Source organism: Spermophilus citellus (assembly GCF_964194105.1).
Source record: "Spermophilus citellus genome assembly, chromosome: 16".
In the NCBI taxonomy this organism is placed as follows: domain Eukaryota; kingdom Metazoa; phylum Chordata; class Mammalia; order Rodentia; family Sciuridae; genus Spermophilus; species Spermophilus citellus.
Genome location: NC_138196.1, coordinates 61,027,491 through 61,040,611, shown reverse-complemented (window position 1 = coordinate 61,040,611; position 13,121 = coordinate 61,027,491). Strand labels below are relative to the sequence as shown.

General features: G+C 32.5%; 1 protein-coding gene across 2 annotated transcripts in view; it reads right to left on the bottom strand.

Moving 5' to 3' along the window:
• Window positions 1–13,121, bottom strand: part of GLRA3 (glycine receptor alpha 3) — a gene marked incomplete at both ends in the record, with an annotated part of 168,968 nt that overhangs the window by 53,895 nt on the left and 101,952 nt on the right. For both annotated transcript variants that reach the window (XM_081269727.1, XM_081269726.1), the window contains one exon: window positions 766–848. In XM_081269727.1, coding sequence (XP_081125853.1) covers window positions 766–848 — 83 coding nt within the window. The remainder of the gene's footprint in view (window positions 1–765; window positions 849–13,121) is intronic.

The window sequence follows — 13,121 nt, the reverse complement described above, 5'->3', positions numbered from 1 at the left end:
AGTGCCTTAACAAAATTATTGCATACTTATTTTTGTGTGTGTGGGATTAAACACTGTAAATTAATTAATTCATGGTTGATTATATAGATATGTTTAGAGAAATGGATGCACCTGCAATTTTCACTTGTATTAACATTAATCAGTGATGCATATGAATCCATTTTCAAAGAAGAAATTTAAAGAAGTGCCTGAAAACTTGGATAAATTTCACATAAAGTGTTAGAAATGTTTTTTTCTCGAGATAACACACTAAATGTATTCAGCATCGTAACAATAGTAAGTACTAGTTGATGGAAGAAGCATAGCTTCTGAGCCAGATGGTTTACTGTTAGCAACACTGCGACTTGAAGCACAATATATATTCACTCAAAATGACCATTTTCACATTTGAAAACATGGTGATAACAACATCTTTGTTATGAATATAAGGAGTGTATGTACAGAATGCTTGGCCTATAGTAGACATTTAATAAATAAATGGTAGTTTGTATTTAATGATTGTTGTGAGTTTTACTTTTGATGATGTGTATAGAGACATATTTCTTTCAATGTTGAAAAATGTTATTTGTAGAATCTCAATTTGTTTCTTTTGTAGTAAAGAGTGCAAGCATTGATGTTTATCATTAATTTCAATACCTAGTGGAAAATTACATACCTATTTAGTAAATGTGTGATCAGAAAATTATAAAATAATCATTTGTATAAGCCATTAAAAGCTTATATCTGTTTAAAAAAATTCAGAATAAGTGAATATTTCATACTTACAACTTTCCAGTTGCATTATACACGTTTGTACATCCATTGGAAAATTTTTGAGATCCATTGGACAGGAAAGTGTTAATGTTAATCTGAAAGAATTCAGAGTAATTATTTTTAAAGGAAATTTATGACTTTATATTAAAATTCTGTTATTCAGAAAACACATGCTTTGGTAGTTACTAACATCTATTCAGATGAAATTTTCTCCAGTTTAGGTATATTATTTGCTATGAAAAAAATATGTCACTGTACATAAATCTGGATTTTTGATGGGGTCAAGTGAAGTGGATGATAGTTGTAGCTATAAAACTCTTATCACATTTATTCATTTTCAAATTTGTTTAGAAATGAGTGTAGATGTATAGAAGAGGTCTAGACTTCCAGAGAGATCCCCAAAAGGAATAATTTGAGGATGGGCACTGTAAAATTAATACCCAATGCTGAAAGGTACATTTCTCCCAAAATCACATTAACAGAATATTTAAGAGGGAAATAGGAGAATTGGAATTGTAAGTGTGGAAAAGGGGTACTCAGAGAAGCAACCCTATATGGTAGTTGTCAGTCATCTTTATAAACACATCATGGAAGTTGTCAGAGAATATCCAAAAGTATTTAGTAGAGTGAATCTGGAGAACTTGAAAATTTAGTTAGTAGATCAGGTTCTCTGCTATGGCACTAGAGCATTTCACTAGATTTTAACAGGGTTAGGAAATAGCCCGCTAGTGTCTGTTATATTATTCTAAGTTCACCAAACAAACTTTTGATTGTACTTTACACAAAGGATAACCTAGAATATGTAAGCATTCTGCCAATATAAAAGCTCTTGGCCCTTTTAGAGAGTACTAGTATGTTGGTATTCCAGGTAATTAATGAATTTTGAATACATTTGGTTAGGAAAGTATATTACTGAAATATATTCTGGGTTTACTAAGAATTTATATTTCCTGGATTTGAGAGAGAGGGTGGGGAGAGTTCAAGATTCAAACTCCGCATTCTACAAATGAAGTTCTTTTCTGAGAACTCTCTAAGAAGTCTCTTTTTTGAAAAATATTCTCACTGAAATTCAGGTATTAGTGAGCACCCTAGGTGGTTTAATTTACTTAAACTTTGTGCTCACAGACATAGTTATTCAACTTCTTCACATTGCAGTTTTTTCATCTCTAAAATGAAAATAATAATGGTACCTACTACAAAGAGTTACTGTGAGGAATACCTGCATTGATACTTGAAATGTGCTTAGGTAAGTGCTTGACATATAGAAGATATTTAGTAAAATATCTGTTATTAACAGTTATTAGTATATTCCATTACTCCTAGACACCTCCAGTTGCTCCTCCTGCAAATTCTAAATTGTGGGCACAAAGATAAATAAATTAAATTACATGTAAGTACTTTTTAGGCTTTAAATAAAAATAACTAGTAACTCTACTATATATAACTTCACTCTCTAAAATGGCATTTTTATGGAGACCACAGGCATAAAGTAATAATGATGTATTTTGTATAGTGAATATCTTGGTGAGTTAGGCCCAATTAGCATAATTTGGGTGACACAAATGGACAGACATATGGAGTTGGTGAATTTTTAAGAGTCCCAGGAGGATCATTTGGTAATTTGAGTCACAGTTCCTAACACACTAAAATAATTCACAGAGTTCTATATTCAAAATCAGTGTTTCTCCTGCTGCAGCTTGGTTAAGGGAACTTGTAAGTAACTGAGTATTTTTACAAAATTCTTGGTTAAAAGAGAATATTGTAATCTAAAGTGGACACAGTGTTCTCTGCCTAGTGAAAGAGTTTATTAGAGGAATATGCACATGAACATTTTGAAATGTGCACAGATTAATTTCCCAAATATTCAAGGCTCTTGGCCAGCCAATTTCAAACATCAACTTGCAGAATTCTCTGACCTTTTTTATGGAAATAAATGGCCTTCTCAGAACCCTTTCCATTCTCTCATCATGCATGTGATGTCAAATTCATATCCTGGATATTTTTTTGGCATAAAATGAGAGACATTATGTAATTCTAAATAAAAAAAAAATAACACTTGAAAAGAGTTGCTTGGCAAAGCAAAACAGTTTGTAGAACTCCTATCATAAATTATATCCAGAAAAAAATCTATTTATTGACTTTTCTTTTTGTTTAAGGTATAATACAGTTGCTTCTCTAATGATGAAATGTGTCCACTTGGTGGGTGTGATACTTAATTTCTTTATCAAAACATTACATGTAAATAAAGATATGTTCTGACCACATCAAAAGAAAACTGAGTCAAGAGGCAATTATTCATATTCTACTGTTTTGGAAATGAATGCCTTCTTGTGTAAGGAGGACACCAAGTTCTCTTTCTGAGACAAGACAGATAAACAGGATATAGTGTTTCTTATTTCCCCTTAAAAAGTCTTGGCTGTGAGAAGTAGTAATATTAAGAAAGATGACTGTCATCTGTGACAAACAATTGACGTCATTAAAATTTGATTATTCTCTATTTTTGAAAAAGCATGCCTATAGTAGGTTGTCTATCTAAACCACTAGTTGAATTTTAAAAATGTTTTTGATTTCTTTATAAACTTCTTATAAAAATAAATATTTTAATAGTATTTTAGTTCGCTTTTTTTTTTTAATGCTGTGACTGAAAGATCTAACCAGAACAATTTTAGGAAGAAAAGTTTATTTGGGGGCCCATGCTTTTAGAGGCCTTAGTCATTGAAGGCCAGCTCCATTCCTAAGGGCTCCGGGTAAGGCAGAACATTATGGCTGAAGAGTGTAGCAGAGGGAAGCACTTCATATCATGATAAGGAAGCAAAGAGAAAGACTCCACTCTCAAGATAGGAAATATATACCTGCAAAGCCATGACCCTGATGCCCGACCTTTTCAAGCCATACCCTACTCTCAGGGATTAATTCACTGATTAGATTACTGATTAATGTAACTCAGTCATTCATTTCTCCTCCAAATTTTCTTCCATTGTCTCACTTGTGAACATTTGGGGGGATACCACATCTACACCATAACAATTAGTTTTCTGGTATTTCTGAATTTGGTATCAGAAATGCAATGGCCTCTTAACTAGCAATTAAATAACTTTTGAAGAATTATCTGTAGTGTTATAGTAAATTGATAAATTTGTAGTGCTTACTTTGTGATAGTCACTGTTCAAATACTTTATATATGATCACTCATTTATTCTATCCTACAAACTTACAAGATAGGTAAATGATATAACCTTTTTTTTTTTTTTTTTGTAGATGAGGAATCTTAGAGGTTAAGTAACTCACTTCATTACACAGCAGAAATTGGTAAAGTAGAATTTGCAGCCCTGGTGGTTTAGTTCTAGATTCCATGCTCTTAACTGTTAAGTATACTGCCTATCAAAAGCAATGGAATGTTTTACATAAAAATAGATTCTGCAATTAACGTGATGTTTTAAATTTTATATACTTTTATAACACAAAATGATACAATGTATACACTATTAGTTATTAAATTTGAAGTAAGGTGTACATAAATAATTTTTCCAACATACATTTAGACAAATGTAATAGACCATAGAAAATATAAGGCATTTCTCCAGGGATTTTATATATTTGAATGATATAGTATTTGATTATGCATGCTTTTATAAATATCTCTTAGTTATTTTATAAATAACTCTTAGAAGAGATTAGATAGTTGGAACACTAAAAAAGGATATTAGAATTAGTTTCTATGAACAGTTCTGGAGTTTTGTTGTCATCTGATCTTAGAGACAAGCATAAATCTTTTCAACCCATCACCAAAGTAATCTCAGCATTGATGATGGTCCCTTCAGGAGGCTGATGTAAGCAAGTTATGGAACTCTTCAGAAAAATAGATAATTACACACATGCTAAATTTTCCTTATATTTACTTTGTTACATTATGAGTTCATTTTCCTTAAATAAACAGCATTTTTAAAAACATCTGTTGAAATAAGTGTGCTTTTCCATTTAAAAATCAGTGTCTATCAGTGTTCAAAAAATAAATATACTTTATACAAGTAGACTTTAATTCTTTGCACAAATTTCAAAGAAATGGTTACCATAACCAAATACTTAATTTAAATATTGTTAAATAAAGGTCAAAATTATTTTGATAAGTTGCTCTACATAGCATCTTTGACATTAACTGTCTTCTTATTTCATTTTCAAAGCACTAGTGCTTCTGTAGTATAAGTAATGAAGTTGTAACTGTTGGTTATATTAGTAAAGTTAACAAGCAGTATATATGATGTCTATGGTGTGCTTCCATTTATCTTGTGATAAGCATGCTGCCCTCCTCATTTTATAAGTGATAAAACTGAGGTAGAGACAATTCAGTGCTGATTTTTGGCTCCCCAGAAAAATCAGAATTTATTTTGTTTCCTTTTATTTTTTAGAAAGATAAAATTTAATAACTTTAGCATCTATTATGTGCCTGGCACCATGCTGGTGTTTTACCATTTATTCTTTCAGATTCAAAGTAATTAGTATAATCACTGTAATACATATAAGAAAAATATGAAGCTTTCAAAAGTAATTTTGATTTGCCCCAAATCACAGCTAATATCTCATAGAGCCTGGATGTGGACTGGGAGTTAAAGTCTTCCTAAGACTTCTTGTTTGCCTATACATTGCTAGGCATGCTAAGACTGCAAGGTCTTAACCATTTCATTTATTTTATTTTATTTATTTTTATTTTTTTATATTTTTACCTGAGAAGTCTCAGGTTTGCTTATTCAGATGCTTAATTCCAGAGATGAGATAACATTGTTCACTTGGACCAAGAGAAGGCTTATTTGCAGCTTGTTCTAAAAGTAGTGGGTTCTCCAAATTCACAACTATGTCCATCATTTTGACATAAACCCATTGTATGTGTTATATCCATTTAAACCTATTGTATTGTTCCAGAGACACTTGAAGACAAAGGAAAATGAGGCAAATATTTTGATATCCATACTCCTAGCTCACAGTGAATAATAAATTCCTTTGTCTCTGACTTGGTAGCCTCGTTTCTTAAGTCAGTATCCATTTAATAGTCATAGGCTGACTTTAAAATCCCAAACTGGACAGTCTGGAGTCATGTGTCTGGCTACAAAGATCTAAGTTGAAAATAATTTTTATTTAAAATTATAAAATTATCAGTGTAAATTATTTAAAATTTCAGAGTAAGATGTATAAAAGTGTTGTACTTTTGGTCTACCCATCCCTACCCTCAGTTCTAATTCCTTAGAGGTAGCCTTTCTTTAGCTATTTTTCTACCATTCACTTTCATATATGTAAGTTTCTGTAATAGTATTCTTGGCTTTAAAAATATTTGAAACCATCTGTTAATTTCCTACAGGGGAGATGTAAGAATTTATTTCCCTTATGCCATATTCCAAGTTTGCTTAGTTTTGCACCAATCCTCCAAATTTAGTTATATAAACATTTATTGTTAAATAAATATTGAGTGTTTACTTGTTTTGAATATGTAATTTTTGTTAATGTTTAAGCCTGGTAGTTTGCTATAATTATAGCTCTTGTACAAGATTTTGTTTTCCTTAGTATTAATATGTGTCTCATTTTAAGAATCACATCAGTTTCTCTATTCTGACTGCTTCAAATGTGACTCCCCACCAAAACTGCAAATCCTTTCTAGTGGTTAAAAACAGGAGAGAATTAGTCTTTTTTTGTGGAAATCTCTGTTTCTTTTTATTTCTTTCCAGTCATATACCAGACTTCTGTATTAAAGTTTGGGTTTTATATCCTTTCTCTATTGTCTATTTCTCTGTATATTGATTCTACTTTCTTGGAGATTTCTTCACTTCACCTTCCAAACATGCTGCTGATTTCCCCTTACCCCATTTGCTTTTATTATGCAGTGAATGTCCCAATTTTTCTTTCCTAGAAGTACCCATTTTATGCATACAGTTGTCTTATTTGTCCAGAAAATTTTCTTATAGTATTTTCTGCTTCTTGTATTTTCTTTTGAGTCATTCTCTTTTTTCTTTTTATTATCTTTTTGTTCCCCTCCCTGGTCACTGCTTTATATATATATATATATATATATATATATATATATATATATGTGTGTGTGTGTGTGTGTGTGTGTGTGTGTGTGTGTGTGTGTGTATGTATAATAAATTCGATAAGTATCTATTTTTAAGAAGTAAACACCAAAAATCATTTTGTGTCAGTTAGTAGTAGATTCTTACTGAGTAACCGTCTTAAATAAAGGATGAGATGGTAATGCACTGCTCAAAGCTTCCTTAGTTGTGAGCATCTGTAGGTCTTTTTCTCTTGGGCAAGTTAGTTTACATAGTGATAGATTCTTTTTCTGTCTGCCTCTCAGTGGAGGTTTAGGTATGGATTTCACCATTTTAGGGTTAGCAAGGTGTATCACTATGTCAAGTACAGACATCAGATCATCATTATAATCATCCTTATTTTCTTGGTGTGATACTTAATGAAAAGCACCAGTTGTGCCTAGAGGCCCTGCTTCTGAAGCTTTGAAAAGGACATCTCACATTTTCTGTCTTCCTGTTTTCAGCTCAGGTCAAAAGGGTATAAAAGAAGTCCTTGGTCTGAAAGGCATGGGTGAGGGAATCGGGAACAGCACTGTTGTTCCTATGAAGTTTAAATTAAAAAAAAAATTAAGCTCTTTTCTGGCCCCCACTTTCTGAAGACATAGCTGCCAAAAAGTTCTGCAAGTTTGAAGATATTATTCTTTTCCCTTTTGGGTTCCCACATTTTGGCTTCTGCTTCTGCTATATCTGTCTGTTAAGTCACATATGTTCATTTTCAAGCTCTGTAAATTAGGTTGTCATCACTTGTCTGTGGTTGATTTCTCCATTGTTTTAATTCTCCTGTGTATGAGTGCCATTTTTATCCCTTTTTAACTTTACTTCATTATTGTAGTGGGTTTTAAGGAGGAAATACAGATAAATGCTAGAATTCAACCAATTGCACTCTCCAGGACAATCTGCTGCTTTCTTTAAACAAGCAGGAAAGTCAGATCTAGCATGAAATACCACAGATGCTCCATTTGTAAATTGAATAAGATTTTTTTTCCTAGTGCAATTTTTGTTAGCTATGAAACTGAAGAACTGAAGATGTGAAGAATTAGAAGATTTCAAAGGACTGTGAGATTTCCAGAAACAACACACAACAAATGAAATTTTTCTTTGATCATGTGAGTAAGGATTTAGCAAACAAAGATTAGGAACAGAGAGACCATCTGTTTCATTTGAATTCATACTGAAAGACAAAAGATTCATTTCTGAATTATTCCATAGCTTTCCTCCAGATATTAGAAGAAATATGAACTATTCATAATTGATGACACCATTTATAAAATACATAAATTCAATTTTATTTCTCTACTTCATGACGCAAAATTTCCAAGGACATAGTAATAAAATACAGCAATTGTGAAATTATTTAACTTTTAAATATCATAACCTTTAGTATTCTTTAATATAATGCATTTGAATTGGAGCAATTAAGTGTTTTAGTACAATTTTAGTCTTGAAATTACACAAACTTCTTAATAAAAAGATCCATTTTATTTGAAAAATTTTAAGGATGGACCGAGTTAATAGATTTAAGTTTTGAAGACATCATATTGCTAACAAAATCTCCCCACATGAAAGAGTCCTCTAGCTTTTATACTCTATTATATTCACTGATAAGGTGAATATAACAGAGTATAAAAGCCTAATGGTATATTTAAAAAAATTTTTTTCTTAGAAGTAGTTGGACACAATACATTTATTTATTTATTTATTTTTATATGGTGCTGAGGATCAAACCCAGTGCTTCACACATGCTAGGCAAGCACTCTATCGCTGAGCCACAACTGCAGCCTGCTTAATGGTACATTTTTTATGTTGACATTTTCCAAGTTCAGTATGACTGTATCCATAATTGGATATGTATCTATACACACAGGAGCACATGTGCACACGCTGCGCTCACACACACACAGTCTAGTCTAGACCATCTTACTTTGCAAAACGATTATTCCATACTACCTGGTGAATATTTTTGTAACCTGTACTCCCACAAACCTATCTGAAGTAAATCATTACTTTGTAAAATAATTAAAAATAAAATGTTACCTTTCACAAGGTAATTTTGAAATTAATAGGGAAGAAATTCAGCTTATTTTACATACATTCTGTCATGGATCCCTTGAAAACCATCATGAATCCACAGTACAGAGATGTCAAAGACCATGGCCTCATGTTAAGAGATTATCACTTATAATTCATAAGTAATATATAGCTCACTCAAAAATTCAAACAATATAACTTAAGTATAGTAAAATTTATAGTTCCCTTTCATTACTGCCCAAATCTCACTACTCTTTTCCATAGTTGGGTATTCTCAATAAAATGGTGGGCATCCATCTAAACATTTTATACAGATCCACACATACAATCATGTGTTGCTTAACAACGGGATACAACTAGGAAATGCTGCATTAGGTGCGTTTGTTGTTGTGTGGTTTACTCACATAAACCTAGATAGTGTAGCCTACTGTGTAACTAGTGTTCATAATTACATGTGTTATAATTTTATACAGTAGTCAGTGTGATAAATTTGTTTACATGAACATCACCACAAACACATGAGTAATGTTCTGCATTAATGACTTAATAATGGCTATGATGTTACTAGGCAATAAACATTTTCAGCTTCATTATATTATGAGATCATATATGTGGCCTGTAATTGACCAAAGTCATTATGCAGTGTAATTTTACATACATAGGTATATTTTTATAAATAGAGAATATAGATAAAAATGAGCATAAAACATTTCTTTGAAACATACGTGTGTGTGTGTATGTATGTCTTGTAAGCAATTTCTATTTTATTCATTTTTATTGGTTCATAACAGTTATACATACTAATAGGATTCATTTTGACATAATTATAAATGCATGGTATAAAATTTGCTTCAGTTAAGTCCCCTAATCCCCCTCCTCCTCCTATACCCTTTCCTCTACTCTATGGACCTTTCTATTTATTTACACTTTAGGCAATTTCTTAGGAATATTTGTATAGCAGTCTCATGTAGAGTATTTCTTGATCTAGGTCTATCATTGTGTTCAGCCATATTCTTATTTATTTATTTTTTGGATACTGGGAATTGAACTCAGAGGAACTTGACCACTATTTTTAAATATTTTTAGTTATACATGGACACAATATCTTTATTTTGTTTACTTATTCTTATGTGGTGCTGAGGATGGAACCCCGGGCCTCATATGTGCGAGACAAGTGCTCTACCTCTGAGTCCCAGTCCCAACTGCGAGCCCTATTTTATATTTTATTTAGAGATAGGGTCTCACTGAGATGCTTAGCACCTTGTTTTTGCTGAGGCTGGCTTTGAACTCTTAACTCTTGAACTCTTCCTGCCTCAGACTCCTGAGCAGCTAGGATTAAAGGCATGCGCCACTGCGCCTGGCCAGCCATGTTCTTATTAATGACTAAATAGGCTCTTCATTTGTTGTTGCTATTTCAGTGCTTCAGTGGGCATCTTTGTAAGTGTATCTTATAGTGAACATCCAATTTGGATTACTAGAAATAGAATTGTCAAAAGATAGATGAATTTGATTTCTATATAAATACATCATTTCCCAGTTAATATCAAGTCATATGCCCACAGAAAGTATAGAAGACAAATATAACCAGAATTAATTTCTACCAATATTTTTATATAAATATTTTCTCATTTTTACTTTGATTTCTCCCCTATATCAGTGTTACAATTTTTGTTTCAACTGTCAAACATAATTTAGAAAAATCAATATGAGAAGAAAATTTATTGTGTTTACCCACATTTTGTTTACGGTGTTTTTTCTTCCTTCTTGGTATTGCTATGTTCTTTCATTCATTTTTTTTTCTATTAAGAAAACTTTCTTAGCCATAGTTTACTCTTAGAGTAGCTTTACTTGTGATAAATTCTCTTGCTTTTTTTTTTTTCCAACAAGTTCTTGATTTCACCTTCATTCCTGAAGGATATTTTCATTGGGCACAAGATTATGGAATAAGAATTTCTTTCTCTCAGCACCTGAAAAATATGTATCATTTCTTTTTGTCCCCAGGATTTTTGATGAAAAATCTGCTATCATTCTGTTTTTCCTGTATGGGTAAGGCATCATTATGCTCTGAATGTTTTCAGAAATTGTATACTATGTGTCTTTGTATGGATATCTTTGGGTTTATCCTCTTTGGGGACTCAGGTTCTTCAATCTGTAGGTTTTATGCCATTTGCATTATTTATAAAAAATTCAGTCATTATTTTCCCTAATTTTTTTTTAGCTCCATGTCGTTTGCCCTCTCAACCTGAGATTTTGATGATATTAATGTTAGATCTTTTGTTACTCTCTGCCCCCTTGTCTGGTCTATTATTTCTGTTGTTCAAATTGAATATTTTTTATTTATCTTTTGGTTCACTGATTCTTCCCTCTCTCTTATCTGTTTTTCTATTGAGCACATATACTGAGTTTATTTTGATAAATTATTTTTAGGTTCCAGATTTTCATTTGGTTCTAATTTATAGCTTATGTTTTTGTTTGCTAAGGCTTTCTATTTTTTTCATTTGTATCAAGCATATTTATAATTGCTCATTAAAATATTTTTATCAGGACTACTTTGAAGTCTTTTTCAGATATTTGACATCACTGTCATTTTGATGTTGGCATCAATTTATGTTTTTTTTTTTTCCTTTTGGCTTGAGACCTTTTTGTTTCTTTGTATGATGATTTTTTTTTTATTGCAGCCTAGACATTTTTGTGCTACTTTGTTAGACTCTGGATCTTATTTAAATTTTCTCTTTGAACTGGCTTTCTCTGACACTTCTGGATCAGGGCAAGGGGAGGTACTGCTACACTAATATTTCCAGGGAGAAACAGAGGTCAAGGTTTTCCAATCAGCTTCTGTATTATCACGTGAGTGGAGAAGATCCTGGATCACTACTGGATGTACCAGTTGCCCACATGACCTTCATTGACACTGTAGTGGGAGTGGCAGTATTACTGCTGTGTGGTTTGAAAGTCCTGACTTTCTATTAGATTTCTCTGAAACTTCCCAGGCAGGAATGGAGGTAGAGGGGGTCTTATTTCTGTAGGGAGACAGTAGTTCTCAATGTGGTCTCTACTGACACAGAGTGGAGGGTCAGTACAGGTTGACGGGGCATGAAAGTCCAGCTATTTGCCCTTCCCTGACACCACCTCAGTGCAGACATTGGGGTACCTCATTACATCCTAGAAAGACTGAAATAAACTTTGCTGGCTTAGGTGTGAGTTTGAGACAAGCTCACATGTTTTTCTGCTATATCTGGCTAGAGTAGAACAGTTTTGTAAAGGTAGGCTAGGATCCCCCTTTCGTAGCATCTAGTGTTAGATTGGCTAGAGAAATTAGGCTCTTGCTGGGACCTATTTTTCCCCCTATTTTTAGATTTGTTCTTTTTAGTTATACATGACAGTAAAATGTATTTTGTCATATCATACATACATGGAGTATGATTTTCTATTCTTGTGGTTGTACATGATATGGAATTACACTGGTTGTATTCATATATGAACATAGGGAAGTTATATCTGATTCATTCTACTGTCTTTCCCATTCCATTCCCTTTCCTCATTCCCCCTTGTCCAATCTGATGAACCTCCACTCCTCCCTCCCCTGCTGCCTATTGTGAGTCAGCATCTGCATATCAGAGAAAACATTTGGCCTTTGGTTTATTTGAAATTGGCTTATTTCACTTAGTCTCCAGTTCCATCCATTTACTAGCAAATGCCATCATTCCATTCTTATTTATGGCTGAGTAATATTCCATAGTGTATATGTACCACATTTTCTTTATCCGTTCATCTATTGAAGGGCACCTAGATTGGTTCCATAACTTAGCTATTGCTGGGACTTATTTTGTCTGTACCTGCTAATGTTTCCAGATCATCAGATTCTTCATCTTTATGAGGTAAAAAGAAAATTGAAGGAATTCACCTCTGCATGGTTCCTCAGGTTCCAATGTCTGCCAGTTCTTGGTCCACCACTGAGAAATTTCTTAAGTTTGTTGTATGTACTGTGCCCAAGATTTTAGTTGAACATAGGTAAAATATGAAAAAGTATATCTGTTCCACTTTCCCAGAAACCAAAGTCTTGCTATCTTTTAACATTTACATTTTTTGGTAGTTTTCCAAAAAGATTCATGATTCTCTTGCCTAGATATGGTATTCACTATTAAGTTATTTATTCATATGTGAGTATGTGTCTTAATTAGTGATGGTACCTGAAATCTCTTTGTGTCATGTGTAGCAATTATCATCCAAGATTATATTAACACATATTGGTTGGTTTTCATCAGT